We start from the raw sequence: 22,098 nt of genomic DNA, 5'->3' as shown, positions 1-22,098 counted from the left end.
GGCCCGATTTGCCTAATAAGCCAAGTTTTCCTGAATCAATATATTTTCTCTAATTTTTTTCTTGTGAAATGATAAAGCTACCCATTTCATTATGTATGAGGTCATTTTTTTTTATTGGAGTTAAAATTAACGTAGATATATGACCGAACCTAACCAACCCTACCTAACCTAACCTATCTTTATAGGTTAGGTTAGGTTAGGTAGCAGAAAAAGTTAGGTTAGGTCAGGTTAGGTAGGTTAGGTAGTCGAAAAACATTAATTCATGAAAACTTTGCTTACTAGGCAAATCGGGCCTTGCATAGTAGGCTGAGAAGTGCGTTCTGGCTACTAGGTACGACATATATATATATAATGTTATATTAGGGGGGTACCACCTCTGGTGCAATTATAGGGACCCATAGCCTCAGAGAAAGGAACACAAGAGCATTCATGGAAAAACTTGCCATTTAACTCTGAATACGAAAGTGTGTTCACTTCTCCTACCACCCCCCTTTTTTATTATGGTGTACACTTTATTATGCAATGTTATACAGTTACATATCTGATTTTATACAAAAAATGAACATTAAGAGGACACAAGAAATAGTTCGCTTCCTAGAGGCTGTTGATTTCCTCGAACTCCTCCGACGCCGGGCAGGAACCGAGGATGCAGCGGGCATTCCCCCTCTGGATCGCAACACTGAGGCGCTGAAAGAGAAAACTTGCCGCTCGTGTAATATATATATATATAAATATATATATATATATATATATATATATATATATATATATATATATATATATATATATATATATATATATATATATATAATATGTGTGTGTGTGTGTATATGTGTGTAAATTACGAAAATTAACACGTGATGAAAAATGTGACTGTCAGACCACAAATGAAGAATTGAAACAAGAATTTCCTTAAGTACTTTCGTACTTTCTCCTGTCTTCTGTCTCTGTCTAACTCTTCCTCCTGAATCTACAGCTCCCCGAGTATTTATTTGGGGACCAATTAGCTAACTCCGCCCACAAGTAGATAGCCTCAGGCCCTCTACCAAGCCACTCCTTAAACTTGTGGCATGTTTGAAGGACCCACCGGCTAGCCGCCTGCAATTATGAGCTTTGCGGAAACAAGGTCAATTTCACACGACCTGACCTTGGTCACTTGGTGGTCATTAACACTGTAGAGGTGTGACTTTTAGGCCAACAGAATGGCACCTCTCAAATCCTTGTCTGGCTTGACTCATATACTATATATATATTAAATACAAAACTAAACAAAACACCTTTACGGTGTTACACCTGCGTCCGAGAGCATTCCAGACGCTGCCTTAATCGACTGAGCTACGACATGGTCAAAAGGAGTTGAAACCGAAGTTCTACTGAACTTACTGGATCCTGCAGCCTCTCCAAGGCACAAAACAGGGTTTTACACAACTCCCCCCATGCATTCGAGCTATGTCAATAGGCCGTTCTCCCTCTTCGTCCTTACTTCATTGACATAACTCGAGTGCATGGGGGAGTTGTGTAAAACCCTGGTTTGTGCCTCGGAGAGGCTGCAGGATCCAGTAAGTTCAGTAGAACTTTGGTTCCAACTCCTTTTGACCACGTCGTAGCTCAGTCGATTAAGGCAGCGTCGGGGATGCTCTCGGACGTAGGTTCGAATCCTCATCACGGCCCTTGTGGATTTGTTCATTATTTGGCAGTCTTTGAGGCTTTGGTTTCTATGAACTTTATGGTTGTCTGTATTGCTTTGCTGACTTTCTGAATGCTTTCCCAGTGGGGGGTGACTGTCATTTTCTGCACCTCTTTGAGAGGGTCAGGTTCTTGTTCTGGTGCCCAGTAGGCCAAATAAACTCCCACTTCTAATGTGAACTGGTAGATAGAACAATCTCAATAAGATTGTTTCAGGGAGTCAGCAACGACTCCTACAGAAGAATCATTTTTAGAAATAGATATATGATGCATTTCAGTGTCAACAGAGCGTTTACTGTCGAAGCACAGCACAGATGGCATGCTTTAGCATCATAAGAATGCTAATTGTTAATTTAGACTCTCCTTGTCCACCTTACCTATTTCCTTCAGTACTTTATATATAGTCGCCATGTACTCTTTAATCCTTCTTTAAAAAGCTGTTAGTAAACCAAGTTACCTTAACCTGCCCCCTCAGCTTAGTTCTCTTTTATTCAAGCCCTAGCATTGTTACAAACCACCGTACTTTTTTCCATTTATGCTTCACGAAGTGCAATTTCGATGTCAGTACTGTATACAATATTCTAGTACAGTACTTTAGTGTGGGCTGTATATATAACTTCTATTCCCATTTTTACATGTTTATAAATACAAACCTCACTTAAATGCTAAACCATACAATAAAATTTGTAGAGGCTGAGAATGCCTTGCCACTACATTTAAATGGAAGCATCACTTCCAGATCAATGATGGGTGAATTGGCAGGATTTTAGCAGTAGACCAAGCACCGGGCCAATGTAAATCAGCTAAGTTGTAAATGGTTCAGCGTGCCTCTCCAAGGATTGCCAGAAGGAGCAAATGCCTATATTTCTACTACAAAAGCTAAAGCCTGCAAACAAATCATCAGGTTCCCAAAAGCCTGATGGAAATGCAGTTGACTTCCAGTTCTCAATGCTGTAAAACATTTCTTGAAGAACTGTATAAAACTATGCCAAATATTAATTTTTTTAAAGAATATTAAGGAAAATGCATTACAGGATCAAGTCTTTTATTCAATAAAAATTTTTAAATAATATATGTACATTAAAATTTTAAGGTTGATTAAAAATATAAAACAATTATGCAATGCTTTTCTATATAGCATTATTAAAATACTATATAGTAAACACCATATTTTGCTGTAAACAAAATATCATTGTTTCTTGTATGAACAGTTCAAATTATGCAGAAAATCAGGCACTGAGTGAAAATGAAAAGTCGACTTCTGAGCAAGATGACTGGATGCTCCCCAAGGCAAGAACACTGTAGGTCACATTGGACAGAATCATGACAATTAGGACAGTGTGACAATCTGCACCAGTCTAACATGGATCTTTTCATATGTACCACAAGGTTATTCTGTCGCTAGGGAGGAACCAGAGAAAACCTCAAGTCCAGTGACCATAAAATGCTCACTCAAATCCTTTCCCTCTCCTATTTGGCATCAAAAAGCCTGCCAAGTAGGTAGAAAACAAAACATTCTCAACCTGACTGCTACCACCAACTCACACCAGATGGCAGCATTCATGTCAGCACCCAAACACCGACCTTGAGCACCACCACAAAATGAATAATGAAAAAGAGCTCTATGCACAAGGAAATTGGGGACTCTTAAGGGAAAGAAATGGGAACATCAGTGTACTATACTCGGAAAAAGAGCTTTCCAACTTTAATCAAAAACCTACTTACCAAGGTATTACACTCAGAAGTTCATTAAGAAAATAGTGAGACTTATACACAGCAAGTGGAGGATGTATGGAAAATTATTGCTTGCCAGCCAAAGTGTTTGAAAGCGAGGTTTGAACAGAACTCTTCCTACAAAAGGATTCGACTCGAGTTCTCAAACCAGGACAAAATTAGTTTCTAAAATTAAGAGATCCTATGATCCCTTTCTAGAAGCTAAGAACTGTCTGCCATTGCACCAGTGGTTTCAGATCAATTTTGAGTGTGGGCCAACCGAAGCCTGATGCATACGAATCATCAGGCACACAAGCCTGACAATTGACAACCATGAACAAGAAGGCCAGCCAAGATTCAAACTATATCAAAAGTTACAAACAGCCTGGAGCAATACAGCACTGACCTCAAACTCAACTGTAAGACTAAATACTAGAGTGGTCACTGGGAATCAAAATACTACATAAGGCATCGTGCCTGCCAGCATCCTCCATTAATAGTTTGCCCATTCACACACACATTCATCATGGCAAATGGCATCAGATAGCAAAATTACCAGAAATGAAACAAGGGTAGCTTGTGGCTGAATAATAAATACAACCACAAAGAACGCTGCCAAGGCCAGACCTGAGTGAGAAACAATTCGTCTATATACAAAGATAATCAAGTGACCCCCAAGGAGAAGTCTCCAGTACACAAAAAAATATCTAAATAACATGTCTTGGAAAATATACAGCAGAAGCCAACTACCCAGTAAAATCAAGGCACGTGTCCACATCCAGTCCAGAGCCAGTCACAAACACTAGTGGGGGAGAATGAGGAGGGACTCTGCTTAAAAATTTATCATTGCCATTGGTGGTGGTATCTTATGGTAGTTAGGAGTAGCAGCCATGTAGACAAGCTGCTGTTAGCAGTCCTTGTAATCCAAAGCAAGGATGGGAAAGACTGAATATTTGAGTATACTTTCTAGGATCACTCAAGGATGAACTAGGAGAAAAGCTCACTCCAGCAAAGCCCAACAGAGATGTTTGATACATCCCTGTTATGCTGCTGCAGAAATTCACCCAGTCTGTACTGTCACTATCTTGTCCAAGGGAATCTCCAGTGATCGTGCCTTAGGAATCATCCAAATGGAATAGTTAAGTTTATTTATCTAAAACGTTTCATGTAATCTACAAACAAAGTAAATAAATAAATAATCCTGATAACAGAGGCTCATGACAAAACATGAAACCAAATAAACAAAATTTCATGATTCTACAAGAATTGCCGAGAAAAAAATCCCGAGTCATTTCTTCGTATAAACAATCTTACATAATACAAAAGTTAACTTAGCACAGTGAGTCCTTAACGTATATTATCACACAATACTTGACACACCTGAAATATCACAGACGTCAAATGGCTGGAAAGTTTGTAGTCCCTAAGAAAATAATTTAAAAATTGGCAATTATTTACAAAAATATATTCTTCATTGCAACTGCTTACTTTTTACCAGGCTAAGTACAACAGCACATAAAGAAAAATATATACATTTCACATTATTTTACAAATGCATGAGTATGATTAATATATTATGCCAAAAAATCATATTTTAAAATTACTAGAATTAACAAATTGGCAAAACAAGCTTTTTGACAAGAAAATCAACTTTTGTGAAATTAGTTTTAACTCACACTCATAAAATACATGGCAAATCTTCCTCTTCCTAGTGTGCTGCACATGTCATTTTTCTAGCCAATATGCTCGTGACTAGGGTAACAGTTTCTTCAATAAGACTATCAAAAATTTCACAGGCAACTTGAGTCTTGACAGCAGCTTCATCCTCATCATACTGCGTCCAGCTAGATTCCTCTGCCTGAAGCTCTTTCACCAGCACCTGCAAACACACGCATACATTATTACCATATGGGTTAAGGATCAGCTTCAAGCTTTGTATTAATGTGTTACCAGTATTCATTGATGTCAATCTCTATTAATGTGGTACCAGTACTCATTTAGAGGCTTTTCAATCTTATTTTCTGTACTTCACTTATATTTTTTCCCTCTAGGAAGTCATCCCTCACACCACTCTTTAAAGGACCCATGAAAATGGAGTCAAAGTTTTCAATACTTTGTTAATTTTTTTTTTTAATATTGACATTTTAAAGCCTAGACTATTAGCTATATCTTGTGCTTTTTTTTTTAAGAAATTTATCAACATTACATATTTCTTTTTTACCATTTAGTAGCAAGGAAATATTGCAATAATCGTGTGTAGCTCAGTAGTATGCAGTATGACTAAATATGTCTGCATTTTCTGCGAGGAAATTCAGAAAACAATTTTTTAGGGCTAGCATCAAATTTTGAACAAATCTTCATACACAAATCGGTAGGCTTTACAATATTATTTGAGATATTTTAGAAAATCATTCTAGAATAAAGTTGACCTGGTTCCCTTAAGGGGGCGTCTGGTTGGCATCTGGGTCCAAAAATGCAAAAATGAAAACTCATTCGAGTTCAATCAAACTTTTTTGACAAGTTCTATATGAAAAGTGTTTCATCTGGTCCAAGTTTCAGCATTGTAGCATAAATAGGAAGGGAGAAAAAAAATATTGAAGTAGTTGTGAAAATAATGCAAAAATGGTCAAAATCGATTATCAATCAAAAGTGTCAACTGAAATCATAACTACAACTCTTTGCTATCACAATAGCATATATTAAACAAATATTATTATTAGTTTAATTGGAAAAAAATTTTAAGGAAAAAAAAAAAAAAGGATTTTTTTTTTCTTTTTTTTTTTTAAATATTTTTTTTTTTCATTTTTTTTGGGGGCGATTTGCATCAAACTTACACACCTGACTGTACGTAAGCCTATCTGTAAGGATGCCAATTTTGAAGAAAATTGGTTGATGTCAAACCCAGCCACAGATTTTAGAACCTTAGACTTTATTCATATCTGTTTTTTTTTCAATTGACACAAACGTTTACAAAACTCATTCTTTTTTTATTCAATTTACATGAAACTTACACAGTATATGTAGAGGGCATGTCTCTACATTGGGGGGCTTTCATTTTTCTCAAAGTTCATTTATTGATTTTATAATAGCAATAAACATGCCATATTTGCAAAAAATTTTTGGGGAACTTTGAACATTTGTATTAGGAAAACTAAAGATGTTTTGGAAATTCTAAATCCCCAAATCCTTTATTATATGCTAATGTGTCAGAAAAGTGTTACAGAATAATTTTATCTGAAACGTGTGTTCTGAAGTGTGGACTTGAAAATGTGTAAAAAACGTTCAAAAAAAATAAAATAAAATAAAACTCCCTTTCTATTTACGCTGCAGTACTGAAACTTGGGACAATTTAAGCACTTTTCATATACAACTAGAAAAATAATATTGGTTGACATTGAACAACTTTCATTATAATAACCAGACGCCCCCTTAAGTGATCAAGAGTTTATGAAGAGCACTTTTCACTTAAAGCCTTTAAAGGCAAAAGTAATTTGTGCAAGTCTTGGTGAATTCTTGTTTTTAATTGGATGGTTTAATATATTGTATTTTAATACTCTTTATTGTATGGCACTGATTATTTATTCCAACCTCATCTCTAAAATTTAGTACTGTATTTTCTCATCTTTGATCAGTTTCTTGCAATACTGGAACTGTTCCAATGCCATTTTGTGGTTTATTTTCCTCTACTATATGTGATGCTGATGCCATGATCTCGTTTGGCCAAGTTTGCAATATTCTGTTTTTATTATATAATATTTGACTATACTATAGGATAAAAAATTTGACTATTTGATATACAGTACTATAGGACACTAATGTATTTATGTAAAGATTTGAACTTGACCTCCCCTATTAGGGAGGCCTGACAGCTGAGTAGACAGCGCTTCGGATGAGTAGTCCTGAGGTTCCAAGGTTCGATCTCGGTGGAGGCGGAAACAAATGGGCAGAGTTTCTTTCACCCTGATGCATCTGTTCACCTAGCAGTAAATAGGTACCTGGGACTTAGACAGCTGCTACGGGCTGCTTCCTGGGGGTGTGTAACAAAAAGGAGGCCTGGTCGAGGCCCGGGCCACGGGGACACTAAGCCTCGAAATCATCTCAAGATAACCTCAAGATAGATAACAACCATATATCTTTTGCCCCTCTCCTAAGTGCGCTATCAAGATCTGAGTACTGTCCTGTATATGGTTTTAACGAGACTTGCATCTCAACAACTAATACCTAATTTAGTATTAATTGTCGAGATCCAAGTCTTGCCCGTGCCACATACTCAGGCCTTGATAATGCACTCATGAGTGTGTGAAAGAATTGACATAGTTCAAATCATTACATAAAATACGTAAGTGTTGGTTTTTTATCCAATGTTATTATGTCTGTGATAAGACATTATCATTACTTATTAGACTGTAGAGTACATTGCAGACTTGGACACCGTAATATTATATTCATGTATTGGGGTCAAATTCTTCAAGAGTTTTTAAAGTTTGTATTGCTTTGCAGACATTCAACCATATGATATCTAAACCACACATCAGAAAATGAAGAAAGGTCGTCGTTTCTTCATTTTTTGATGTGTCGTTTGGATATTATTTGTATTGCTTTTGTCATTTTCTTGATGCTTATATGGTTGCACATGTGGCATTTTAAATCTGTAAAATGAGTGTCTTTGCATTCACTGTGTTTAGATTCGTTAAATGCACATTATCATCATCAGAAGAGCAAAAGAACCATCCATGTCATGGCATTATGTTGGTTTAACCCTCAGAGATCCCAGATTCCACCTACATGATAACAAGACCAAGCTAATATAAGACAGGGTGCTTCATACCCAGAGAAACTGTTTTCAAACCTCTACCCTGATGTTCCGTGGCTCAGATACTCAAAGTGTAACCATGCTGGCAGAAGGCCAGCATGGTTACATATAACACAGAAGACCCTACCAGATGCACCAAGGCACCAGCTAACAACAGAGCCAGCTAGCTACAAATAGCATTCTCAAGCCCCTCTTGTTATATCAAGGTAAGGGGATAATCAAGGTAAGGGGATAATCAAGGTAAGGGATTATGCCTTGGTAAGTGGATAATATAAAGGTAAGGAATGAAGCACTGAGATTACTAAGCTTTAGGGAAGAAGTCAATACTTGATGCATATTTTGATTTTAAAATGGGCACTATAAATTAAAGATGAATGATTAATATAGGAATGTGCCTTATGCTCTTTTAACATAAGCTAAGCTTATGGTTGATAACTTATAAATTTGCCCATCCAGCTTCCATTAAACATAAGTAGGTAGGTTTACACTTGTGATTAAGTCCCATGAGATGATATACAATAGTCTGATACATAAACGATCTGTCTTGACTGCATCTATACTGTATCTGAATTTACATAATTTCAACACATCAGTGATAAAATACTTTACCTGGTCTACAAGGTCTCTATGTTTCCGAGCCCAACGAACCAGCAGTGTTTCCTTCTCCGGGGATCGCTTCCATCCAAACAAAACTTTAATTTGCTCCTGAACATGCGAGTACATGACTTCCCTTGACTTGGTGCGTACTACAAACAGCACCCGGGTAGGGGGCAAGGCTTGCTTCAGCCATGGTGGAGGCACTGGGGCATGCTCAACTTGATAGGCTTTAGAAAGTAGCTCACGGACCAATGAAAACAACAATTGGCGGAAAATTCTGCCACTGGCTTCATCTTCAAGACTGTCTTCATCTTGACTGTAATCAAAACGAACAATGATATATGAAAATTATTTTACATGAACAATACTTGTTAAGCAAAGTAATTAACTCCAAACAAAACTAAAAGTACTGGACTTATGTAATATTTTGGAAATACTGTACAGAATGAATAAAACTGCAGAAACAAGTAGCCTATTTGGAGAATTTCATCAGTGAAACCTGTCAACTCATTACTCACAGCTAGGCAAATAATAAATATGTCTTTAACTTGGCAGGAATAATAAACCTTGGTAACTGGGGACAAGCAGTAATCAACCTTTATAACTGCAATAAGTAACCATCTCTGACCTGTTCCAAAATAGCAATATTGATAGAAATGTGAGTGGAGAGTATTCGAGTAATTGTGTAGATAACAGAGGAATGTCCAGAATGTGAGCAGGCACGATAAATATCAAAGAAATTGGTGACAGAGTGAAGAAATTTTTACATTTGGTAGTAAATGAGGCTAGATGCAAGTAGTTATTAAAGAGCTAATGTTTAACAAGACTTTACAGTGCTTAGCTTGAGTTTTTATATAAACAAAGTTATGTGAAGCAGAGAAGTACTGCTGTGAATGATTTGCCAAGAATGTGGTGGTGCTGGTTCTCCATAATGCTATTTGAATGTGGAAGATGTGATTAAAGAATGGCTGTCAGTCTTAATACTTTAAGCCTTTTCATATATTATTTTATATTCTCTGGGCTAATGCCTCTTCACCCCCATAAATTGGATAATAATTGGAATTATTATCCAATTAAACTGAATAATTGGATAATAAAAACATAATGACCCACCCCCTACATCTATCTATACTATGATGCTTATCTAGACATCTCTAAACTGTAAAGGAATTGTGAATGATAGCTACACAAGATATGAAACTTTCACTCTAAAACAAAATTGCAGATCAGGTTTACTTCAGAAAGCATGCAAAAGTACATCAGCCAAAGTTAGAGCCCAGATCAAGCGAAGATACAATATGTTCATTCTCTAGTACAGCAACTAAAACGGAACTGGATAATCGAAATGGGGGTAACAAGGAAAAGATAAAGCTGAAGAACAACTTTAGTGTTTTATGGATAATGCTCCTCCTAGAAATAAAGTCTAGTAAAGTATCCTATTAACTTTATCCTATTCATTTCTGCTTTGAGTCTTTGGTTTATGATCCTTCCTTATCATGACTCCCAAATGATTTTCACATTTAACTTGAGAAATTTCAACAATATCTAGTTGATAATAGTTAATAATACTAATAACTATTAGTATTAGCTTATTTTGGAACCCTAAATTTTCAGCTTTTAAACTGCACCTAGCAATCCTTTGTCCATTTTAAAAACCCATCTAGATTGTTTTCAAGTAGTATCGAGTCTTGCCTCTGAATTTACTTCCCGACCAATTTTTGCATTGTCTGTAAATTTGCCCCCATCATCAATTTACCATCAAATCTTATCCTATATAGCACTATCATATCATCAGACATATGTAACTTATCTTTCTGTTTTCCAAGAGTACATAGTCCATTATGGAGTGTCACAAATTTAAAATAAGTGAAACGATGCAGCCTAAAAGCATCCCAAATCTCACAACATATAGCTCTCTTTACCTGTCAGATAATGAAGACATAACTGCTCGAGGCACCTCTGCATCACCAGGATCAAAGCCACTTTCCCATGTGACATAGAGACATTCAAGAAAGTCGCTGATAATAGGTATCACCTCTTCTTGTTTATATGGTACAGAGTGGAAGACCTCTGTTGCACGATTCCGTTGATCTGCTTTACTCAAACGATGTACAACACTGCAATTATAATTTGATATTTACATTTAAATGTACAGTACAGTCAAAACTGCAAGTAAATGTCTACACATCTACACAAGTTAGCTTCTTAATTCCACTCATCCTACGAAAATATATTTATAAATGTAACTTTCTTCCTATACTTAATGGATATTACTTATACATACACTATAAGAGGTACCAACTGCACCCTGATCTCTCTACCACTCTTCCCCCCCCCCCCCCCCCCCATCTCATTTCATTCCTTATCCCCTCTTCTCCATCTTTCTCCCGATCCCCCTCTCTCTCTCTCTCTCTCCCAAATTTTTACCTTCTCCACCTATCTCCCCCATCTCTCTTTCCCTCTCTTTAAAACATACCCTCCCCCCTTTCCCCTTCTTTGTCTCAGTCTGTGTGTCTGTGTCTGTATTTCTCTGTATTTCACCCCCCCCCTCTCTCTCAAAAATATAGAAATCTAGGGACATGGCTAACCAATTGCCAGAAACGCTATGCGTACTAGTGGCTTTAGGTATTGTATGTACTACCTCTTTCTATAAATCAAACAATGTTTGTACTGTAACTCTGCATTTATGTATGTACTTTTCCTAAATTAATTATTATTATTATTATCATTATTAGACTAAGGGGGGGGGGGGGGAGGGTCATTATTTGGTCTGATTCCGCTCTCTTAATAACTATTACCAATAGGATCGACCCCAACCAGCCTATGTTTGTCCTGTTTCCAAGACCATTCACTCTGCAAAGTTGGGCAAGGCTAGCCCCCAACCATTTGGCTTCCACTATTGGACAGACAGATATTGTATCTTAGATCTATATATTTCTACATTTGCTACAATGTAGTTTTTAAAGCCAGGTCATCAAGTTGAAAGTGCAGTAATTATCATAAGGCATTAAGCCCAGATGACACTCATAAAATTTAAATCCCTTACCATTTTACATACTGCACATAAAGAGCAAAATAGAAGGAAAGGGGGGGGGGTGGTCACTTACTTCAAATAGCAAATCTATTTACTCTTTTTGCATTGAGAACACCACTAGCCATTATACATTAGAATGGTAAACTGTTCGCCCCTCCCCATGTAGGCCTGCTGCAGTAACACATTTCTGCACCTTCCTCCATGCTATTACAGGCCTTGCTAACATATACCCATTACCTTACTGGTCATCCTCTTCTCCTTTCTATCACATTTATAAATATGTATAATCACCCACTCCTCTCATGTCAAATCTACCAACGCACCATATACATTTTGCATCTAATCCTGTTCAGTTCATGTGCTCCTCTTGCATGGAGCAAGAGGAGCATTAAACCAGGTAAAATTAAACCAGGTAAACCATTAAACATTAAACCAGGTAAAATTAAACCAGGTAAACCATTAAACATTAAACCAGGTAAAATTATCACAAATATAAGAAAAGTAGATCCTGACACTGTCAAATCATGTAGTTTCAGATCTGGAGCAGCATAACAGAAATCTACTGAAATTAGCAATGAGCCTTCCAAGCAATAGAGGCTGCAAATGCATAATTTTATAATATGGAAAATACTGGCCAAAATTTGACAAATATTTCTCAGGCAAAGCCACATGTTACACAAGTGACTTTACATTCCTGCTTGTAGGATTATTGAGGTCAACCAGCATATACACTGAGAATAATAATATTCACAATATTATTTCAAAAGTTTAAATATTTGATTCAAGTTTTTACCAACACTTAAAACTTAATTATATAAAATTCAGAGGAGAACTCTTGGACCATACAAATGCTACTTTACCACGTAAAATTAAGAAATAAAATGACTAAAAAGATAAAAACTGTGCAAATCACGTCTAATGCAGAGGACTGCTAATCACTAGTAAATAATGAATGCCAAACACAAGTTGTCCATCTACGAGTTCACAACCATACGTAACCAAATAGTGTACCGTTTATTTATAAACTGGGTATCACAAGTTCTTGTCCTCATCAAATGTTATTTATCAGCCATGCAAAAACATTAATGAGTTGTGCAAGTAGGTTTCATCACACAGGTGACGCACATGCCAGAAGCATGCACTATAAAAGATATGCAAAGGGAATCAAACAAAAATAATGCAAGTTGCCTAAACAAATGTGTAAAGGATTGACAGCCAAAGTATAGACCCCTTGCACTGATGTTATCCTAGGGATCAAACAACACTGGTAAAATTATGTCAATGATTTCAAATGTGAATAATGTGTGTGTTGGCAATTCTAATCATTGAGAATGACAAGAGATGCTGTATAGAGTTTGATTAGTGTTGCGATGTGTCAATTGTCATTATCAATGCTAAAAAACCCAATTAAGCTCATTACTCCATCCAATGCTGTAAACATAATGTAAACAGTGTGATTTAAGCCTCCAGAAGTGGTCACAAGGCTTCACAATGCAAGGGGTCAATGGAAGCAGAAAAAGACAACAGTAAAGATACAATCTAGCAGAGTGCAGTACAAGAGGAGGAAAATACACATCTGAAACATAATAATTAGTTGCAGACCATCAAGTAAAACACAGACTAAAGAAGAAAATACAGAATACTAAAACAATACCCAGTGGTATTTTCAGGACTAAGTGGCTGTAAGCTGGGAGCAACACGGTCACTTGGTGGACTACTATAAGCAGGAGGTCTAGCTGGTGAGGAGGAAACTGACGACGAAGATGATGATGATGATGATGACGACGACGATGATGGCGATGACGATGACAGTGGTGGTGTATATGGAGGCGGCGGCTTATTAGGTACTTCACGTATCACCAATCCCGGGTACTGCTCTTGAAGCTGCTGTAGTTCCTCTAATCGGGCAATCTGTGGAGACGATAAATATGAGAGTTGTAAGATACCCAATTTACTAAACTCATTTTTTCGACTACTGTAGTTATATACAATAGTACCCAATTTTGGTTCTCCTCCAAAAGCTTTGAATAAATACAATATTAATCTATATGCAAAGCCGACATGGAGCTGTACTTAGAAAAAAACTATCTGGCAATAGTGTAAATCCTTTAAAAAATTACATTTCAAGGTTTTATCTATTTATCTATCTATCCATATAGTGGAACCTCGGTTGACGACCGTCCCTCTTTACAACTTTTTTGGGTTACGATCTCAATTTCTTCGTAAAATTTGACTCGGTTGGCGACCTTTACTTCGCTTGGCAACAAGGTTGTTGATACATATATGGGTTGACCAAGCGCATGGTTCCAGGCACAGTCGAGGCGCGCTTCAGGTTACCAGTGTCTCCCACCTAGTGACGATCGCGCTTTAATTCTTTGTAAAGAATTTCATTGTTTTTCAGCTTTTTTTGTTTTTGAACATAAAAGTAATTATTATATATCATGTCATGGGTCCCAAGAAAGTCAGTGGTAAGGTTCAACCTAAGAAAATATTGTGAGTAAAGGCAGTAGAAGATGTCCCTTCCTCATTAATAAAGAAATGTGTGAAGTATGGGAAGAACTGCAAAGTTTTGCTGAAAAGACTCACCCAGATAAAGCTGTAGCAGGCCATTGCATTGACATTTTTAATGACAATGTGATGTCTCACTACAGACAAGTGTTAAAACGTAGGGAAAAATAAGTGTTATTAGACAGGTTTTTAGCGAGAAAAAAAAAAAAGCAACGAGCCACTAGCAGGTCCTAGTGGTATGCAGACGAAACGTAGGAGAGAGAGTACCCCAAAAAAGTCATCACTGCCTGATGTTATAATGGAAGGGGACTTTCCTTCCAAACACTAATACCTCTTCTCCTCCTCACCACCTTCCATATGCCAACAAGAGTCCTCATTCAAGGTAAAATATACATACTGTATTGTAGCTAGTATAAAATGAGTTATTCGGTATAAAATGTATTTTTAAGTGAATATTTTGGAGGTGTGGAAGAGATTAATTCAATTTATATTATTTCTTATGGGAAAACTTCGTTTTGGTTGACGACACGTCTCTGGGAATGTATTATGATCGTAAATGAAGGTACCACTGTACATTATTTCTTATGGGAAAATTCATTTCGGTCTGCGAATTTTCGGTTTACGACTCATCTCTGGGAACATACTAAATTTGAAAACGAAGGTACCACTGTACTTAAAGGGATTGTCACATAAGGAATCTTCCCCAGATATTTCAGTCACCTTCAAATCTTTAACAATGTGGATGGAGAATAAGAAAAAGTAACAAGCCACCAAGTGATACAGCACTAGCATAAAGAAAAAGATCAATTAACAGGAGATTCAGGTACCCTTTTTACTTCCTTTAGGATAGTGCTTCCAGGGGCATAGCTAATGTGAACTCTCCTACTGCCTCTCAACCAAATTATCAATTACATAATGTAAAAAAAAAAACATTAACCTCTGCAGCAATTCTCTCTTCCTCAGCCTTCAACTGCTGCTGCTTCTTCCTGTTGTCTGTAGATGTCCAGAAGTCGTCGTCAAACCAATCGCCTTCAATGCCCTCTACAGTGAACTCTGTGTCGTCGGCTCCCAGCTGGTCCAGTTTAGCATCCAGGTCAGCCGAGGAAAGGTTCAGCAACTTGTTTGTTAAAGCCATCTGTGAAAAAGTAATTATATTAATTCTTATCACAAGCAGCAGCTTGATTAAATTAAGTCTGATACATAAAACCTACTTCTAGTAAACTTTTCTATGGCAGACTCCTCTGAACCTCACTTCCTCCTCTTGAAGTTTATAATATGATCTTAAGAAACGTCTTTCAAATCTATGAAATTTTATATTTATTTTTTACTAAGTTATTCTTCTGTTAACATAAATACATTTTATATTAGATGTCAAACTAAGAAAAACAATTTGATATTTAGGATTTTAGAAGAAATAGCAAAAATCAAACTAGTGTATGTACAGAACTACAGTATATATACTAAAAATGCAAAAATATTTCTCAATAACCATGAAATGCTAGAAAAAAAAAAAAAAAATCTCACCGGATCAATAGCAAAATTGTCTCCCTCCATGTCCTTTGGAGCATTAATGAAAGAAGCATAACATTATAACATTCTCCAAATTAGCTTACAAAAGCAGAGCATTCACACTTAAGGGCATGGCATTTCATGTATGAATACTACGTTACTGTATACAGTACTTCAAGCACAAAACTACATTCAACTTGATTACCACAACATGAAGTCTGCGATGACCACATTTAACTATAATTTCTAATACAATAGTACCAACCTCTTACAGAGACGTCATAAATGCATACTACAAGAGTACAGTACATCAAATATTTGAGTTAATGTAACCCTTTGCAGACTTAATTGCAGATTTTAAAAATATATATATTGTAACAGATCTGACAAAAATACAAATGTAAATATTAAAAAATAAATAAATAAATAAAAATATATATATTGAGCAAAAAGTTTCAAAGCAAGCTATTCCATCATTTCCAAAGACATATGGATCAAATTCCAATACAGTGTCATACTATCAAATGAATGTAGATTTTTTTTTTTTAGGTACCAATTCCACATTTACTACCACATTCCTAAATGAACACTGGAATGTTACCGTGCATTGGTTTTAAGGATCAACTTCCCCACAGTCCAGTGCCACAATACTTATCTATCCATGGGTTAGGCTAACAAATCTTGGCTAATTCTCCAACAGCCTCAAAATAAGTACCATGAGGAGAGATCAAAACCTCAGGCAAACTCATCTCTCAAAGATGGCAAAGAAACCTTATTTATCTACATGGTTAAACTGAAATCCTAACTCAAGACATTCTGATACCAGTCCTAGTCTTCGAATCTTTTGAGAATTGATCACACAATCATTTCACATTACTAGACACGACAGAATGCCAACATGGTACTGTAGAGGGAAAGTATCAGTGAAGTATCTAATTCATCTGAATATACAAGTTGCCTCCACTAAGGCTTCCAAGTGATAATCAAAATTAGTCTGGTCCCCATTCTCCGATAAAGAACTAGGCAGCTAGAACCACAGCCCTTCGTAATCATTGAATGGGCCTGAAGATTGGTCACTGCTTGATAAATTAACACTAGATATTGAATAAAGAATATTTTCCAAAGTTTCACCCAACTGGAAATGTAAATAATTTATGGTTTCAAAGATTAATTGCATAAGGCAACACCCAAAGCCCTTTGCATTTGAAACCAGTGTCTTAACCGGGCCGATTGAACAAGGACTGCCCATTGTGAAAATATGGGGCCGAATGTTATCAGTCAAGAAGCTTCAATGAAGACAAGTACACAGATTAAGACCCGAAACCCTTACAAGGGAAAGTGAAAAGTCTGGTACTACTCATTCAGCTTTAAACACTGGAATAACCATGTCAGAAATGTTGGAATGGACAGCAATGGATCAATATGGAAAGACCTTGGGGTCAAGAGACCATACAAAGGAAACTTATTCATTCAAATTGAGTCTCAGGAAGGGGAACCACAATTGTACCACCAGGAAAATAATGGTAGAAGATGACAGGAAATAGTTTCTAATAGTATGGCAATGATGATACATATGCAATGGAGTTCAGCCTATAATATGACCTAAATTTTGTACTTAAATTGAAGCTGGAAAAGCTCTGACAACACATGACATTAACCAGCTCACAAATATTTAATAATTTGATAGTCATATGACACCAAATGTCTGCAAAGTGTTGAAAATATTACAGAAATTCTAAAAAGCATGATTGGATATACACAACAAAGTTCATTTATGCATTGGTGCATATGCATGTGCCAAGTACATTATTGGAATGCAATACAAAACAAGCAATAAAATCATGTATAAACCATGAGAGCTACAGGTTCAGCCACCAAATAAACAATATTGTTTATAAACAACAACATTGTAATAAAAATACTTGCTCACCATGTCAAGACTATAGGCATCAGCCTTAGCGACATCGTGACTTGGGGACACAGGCTGGTCCTCACTATCTTCCTTTGTTACTTGCGAAGGAACAGCAGCAGCACCAGAAGAAGTGACAGCATCTGGGATGGTGGCATCATCCATTCCAGCAGCAGCCAGAATGGTGGTGGCATCATCCATTCCAGCAGCAGCTGGGATAGTGGCATCATCGATTCTAGCAGCATCAGGTGGAGAAGCTGTCTCTGAGATGGGCTCCATCTCAGTGTTCTTTGACTCTCTCAGAGGTGATGCTGAAAGAGTGAGTACAAGATATTTAATACATGTCCCTAAAGCTATAACAATATAAATGTACTACTGCTCTCAAGAAAAACTGTCCATGCCAATTAGGCATAAATGAGAAGTTTTGGTTAATAGGTGCAACATAAGACAAATATTTGACATACAAAGCAATATAAATAATATAAATTATAATGCTTGAAAATATAAATAATAATTCAAATAACAATCATAATCAAAATCTCTACTGCTGATAATTGTAACTTACTTGGAGCAGGAGAAGTAGGCGAGTGTGTGTTTGGACTAGAATCAAAGGTCAACTGAGGGGTCAACTTGAGTTCCATTGGTTGAGGAGAGCCAGGGGAAGGCAAACATGAAGATAATCCATCATCAGCAATTGGCTCATTCACACACTGCACGGTAGAGCTGTGTGTGTTGCTGCTCTCGCTCCTGCTGGATTTAGAAGTATCATGAAGCTCTTCTGAAATCTCTTGGTAATCATCCTCTTTCAATGATTCTGGACCTTTGTGTGATGTGCGTGACTCCTCGACTTCTTGGTGCAATTTTTTAGTTTCACTAGCATCGACTTGTTCATCACCTACATAAATTTGATTTAAAACTGACTGGGGAGTTGACAAAGGAATGAAATCATCAACAGACTGGGATTGTTGGTCACTGCTGTTCCTGCCTTTTATTATCTCTGTAAAAAGTAGAGCAGTGTCCTTCATCATGGATGAAAATATGTTATTGGAGATATCATCTACAAGTCGCTGTTTATCTAACAGCTGAAGCCTGTTGTTTTCTTCCTTTTCTAAGTGCTCAGTAAAGTTGGGCTCCTGCAGAAAATATGGCATCTTATCATTAGCAGTAGGAGAATCCTCAGATCCTGCAGAAGTTTCCTTATTTCCTGAAATGGACAAGGACTGACTGGAATCATCTTTATTGTGTTTACTCTGATCTGAGGAATGATGGGAGGAGCTGCTTATTCCTACCAACTTTTCACTATTTTTTTCACTTGTAACTTCTTCAATTATATCCTCTGCAATTTCTTCCCCAATGCTTTCTTCTACACTTGTATCTTTGCTTTGTTCTGTAGACTCATCTACTTCTCGAGAATTTGTATCTGGTGTAGGAATAAAGATGTCTAACTTTTTTTCACCCTCTGTATGAGTCACTGCCAAGTTATTGTCCCTGGTCTCCTTGACTTCATTTAATTTAACATCATTTGGTACACCTTCCTTATCTTCAGTTATATCACTCAATGGCAGTGACGGTCCTATTTCTGCCGAGGAAGTTTCATCCCCATCTTTCTGCGACAAATCAACTTTCTTTGGGCTATGAACAATTGTCTCAGTACTTGAAGCTTGTGATGCGGTGTGATCTGTATCAAGACTAGAATCCCGAGAAAATGTCTTTTTTGAGGAGACTTCAAGTGAATGCTCCGAAATGGTCTCATCTTCAAAGCTATACTCTTCTGAGATAGAGGATTCCTCAGGTGTCTTTGAAGGTGCCTCCTCATCTTGTGGTGCACTGCTACTTTCTTTAGAGGACTCTGCTACAGATGGGAGTTCTTCTTCACACTTTAATTCATTGATTTTAACTGAAGAAACACTCTTCGACTCATTATTTAATATACTTACAGGTTGATGCAGTTGCGATTCCAGCACTAATTCAATCTCATGTGATTTGGGTAAAAGAGACTCATTAGATTTAATCTCTCCAGATTTAGAGGAACATGAATGATCAGACTTAAACTCCTCAGAGACCAGGGAGACGTCAGAAACATCCAATTTATCTAGATTTGACAGAATCGATTCCGAAAGTTTTGATTTTTTAGTTTCGGCAACTTGTGGCTTTTTAATAACAGGTCTTACTGAAGATGCCTGCTGAAATTCCTTTGACTCCTTCTCAAGCTCCATTCTAGCTTGCTGAATATAAGCATCATAGGTAGAGATTTGCTGTCTGAGAGCATGTTCTTGGGATGCCAGACGTTCCCGTCGTAATCTTCGTTTTTCTTTTTTAAGTTTGTCTGCCTCAGCTCGTCTTGCTGCTAGCTGCTCTCTAAGAGCTATTAGCTTACCCTCCCCATCAGAAATATCTGAAGCAGTTTCTGTTTGTGATAGAGTAAAGGAGTCATCAGATTCACTAGAATATCTTCTATGCTGTCTATGGGGAGACCGTGGTGACAAGGGAACCCTAAGAGGGAGCGGTAAAGCACTATTTGAAGAACTCTTTTGAGTAGATGATCTTGTCTCGCATGATTTTGCACTGCTAGATCTTGCTGCAGTCCCAGATGCATGCTCACTGCCAGATCTCGAGGAGCCAGAAGTTCGAGATTTTAAATCTCCAACGAGTTCCTCTGAAACAATTGAATCAGATCTAACCCGTGTTAGTATCTCTGACCTGGCAGAACAAGATTTCAAAACTGGAGTGTGTGAAAATTTCTCACTTGAATCCAATTGATGAGAACAAGATTTTGAGGCTTGCTCACCTGTTATTGTTTTAATGCTACTTTCTTTATCTAATGTTGAAATAGTTTCATCTGAAGGAACAGTTTTTATAGAGATACTGTTGTCAGTAATTTTAGAGTCTTTGTCTGCATGGGCCTTTAGTAATTTCACTGAACCTTTTCCTTTGCCATTACTTGACGAAGATCCTGCTATAGAACTCTGAACAGTGTTTAATTGTCTTTCACTTGCTATTTCTTCAATTGATGATTTTTTTGAATCGGTAATCTCTATAGGTACTGAGGTAATAATTTGGTGGCTTCTACAAGTTGAGTGTTCATGCTCCGATATAGATGATGTTATATCACTGTGAGATATGGATTCGTTCCCACCTTCGGGTATTGAACTTTGACTATCTTTAGTTGAGGCATCAATGCACTCTTCTGGGTCAGACGTTTCTGTCGATGCTCTTCTACTTTGTACAAGGACCGATAAAGGTGAAATTGCTGTAGGACTTTTATCTCGTTTGTCTCGTGATCTGATGGTAATGAAATCTCCCTTTCTCTTTGATTTATTAGAATCCTTTTCATGGCTTTCATAGGGAGACTTATTTTTTAGTCTCAAAATCTCCCTCTCTTCATGCAGCAATTGCTGCTGCAAGACTTCTACTTCAGCTGCACGTCTCTTTTCTTGCATTCTGATAGAGGCAATTCTTTTTCTCTCTTCAGAATGAGACCTTCGCTTCTCCCAGCCTCCTCCCTCTGATGGACTGCTTGAACCATTCTCTCTCCCCTTTAGTAAGAGATTAAATGATATATCCTCTTGGGCATCACTTGATGAAGACGCACCTACTTCCAACAACCTTGGGGTCAATCGTGGAGAGCCTGGACCAGGCGAGTGACCTCTAGAAATAGCTAAAAGACCTCTGCCCCCAGCTGATGACAAACTAGTTGTGGTTGCAAGCAAATGATGGTGCTGGAGCAACATTAGTCGTCTTTGTTGTGCTGCAATGTTTTGTGTCTCAATCAGGCGTCTCAAATGTGTCCTCTGTTCACGCAATTGCAGCAGAACTGCCCGCTGTCGTTTGCGCATGCTTATACCACCCTCTGACTGTAATGCTGCTAGCTTCCATTTTGCCTCTTCAATCAGTGATTGTTCCTGTGTAAGAAAAAATCACAATTAAATGCCTCTCAAGAAATAAAAGATTTAGACTATATCAAGAGCTTTAACTTTGAATACTTCACGCTTTTTAGAATTTATTTGCTTATACTGGTCCATATTTGCATTTACATGTTACTTGCCATTGTCACTGACTGTACACTGTATGCTGGCTCCATATATTCAGCTGGCAAGTACAGTATACTGGTCAGTTGTACAATCCCTAAACATAAAATTATCGATCTCCAACTTTTACCATATATTCCATAAATTGTACCAATATATTGTCACTCCTACCGCTCATCACTGCATTGTACGGTACAAGCTCACAACATTTTGACACATTTTATCTCCCTCACATCCTGACAGTATTCAACTTTCAATAGCCAGTTAAAAAAAAAAAAAAAAAAAAAAAAAAAAAAAAATT

The 22,098-nt window shown here is 37.1% G+C and overlaps 1 protein-coding gene across 5 annotated transcripts in view; it reads right to left on the bottom strand.

Annotated features, from left to right (window-relative positions):
* Window positions 1–2,714: 2,714 nt before the first annotated feature.
* Window positions 2,715–22,098, bottom strand: part of LOC123766185 (fap1 adhesin) — a 38,906-nt gene continuing 19,522 nt past the window's right edge. For 3 of the 5 annotated variants that reach the window (XM_045755122.2, XM_045755123.2, XM_069321173.1), the window contains exons 9-15: window positions 18,335–21,671; window positions 17,791–18,080; window positions 15,289–15,486; window positions 13,498–13,754; window positions 10,732–10,926; window positions 8,822–9,125; window positions 2,715–5,278 (exon numbers count right to left, since the gene is read on the bottom strand). In XM_045755122.2, the coding sequence (XP_045611078.2) occupies window positions 5,108–5,278; window positions 8,822–9,125; window positions 10,732–10,926; window positions 13,498–13,754; window positions 15,289–15,486; window positions 17,791–18,080; window positions 18,335–21,671 (4,752 nt within the window). In that variant the 3' untranslated portion in view covers window positions 2,715–5,107. The remainder of the gene's footprint in view (window positions 5,279–8,821; window positions 9,126–10,731; window positions 10,927–13,497; window positions 13,755–15,288; window positions 15,487–17,790; window positions 18,081–18,334; window positions 21,672–22,098) is intronic. The other 2 variants (XM_045755126.2, XM_069321174.1) reach the window with 2 other exon arrangements.

The sequence above is a fragment of the Procambarus clarkii genome, chromosome 9 (assembly GCF_040958095.1).
Source record: "Procambarus clarkii isolate CNS0578487 chromosome 9, FALCON_Pclarkii_2.0, whole genome shotgun sequence".
In the NCBI taxonomy this organism is placed as follows: Eukaryota; Metazoa; Arthropoda; class Malacostraca; order Decapoda; family Cambaridae; genus Procambarus; species Procambarus clarkii.
The sequence above is the reverse complement of the archived record's forward strand: the minus strand, read 5'-3'. Positions and strand labels throughout refer to the sequence as shown.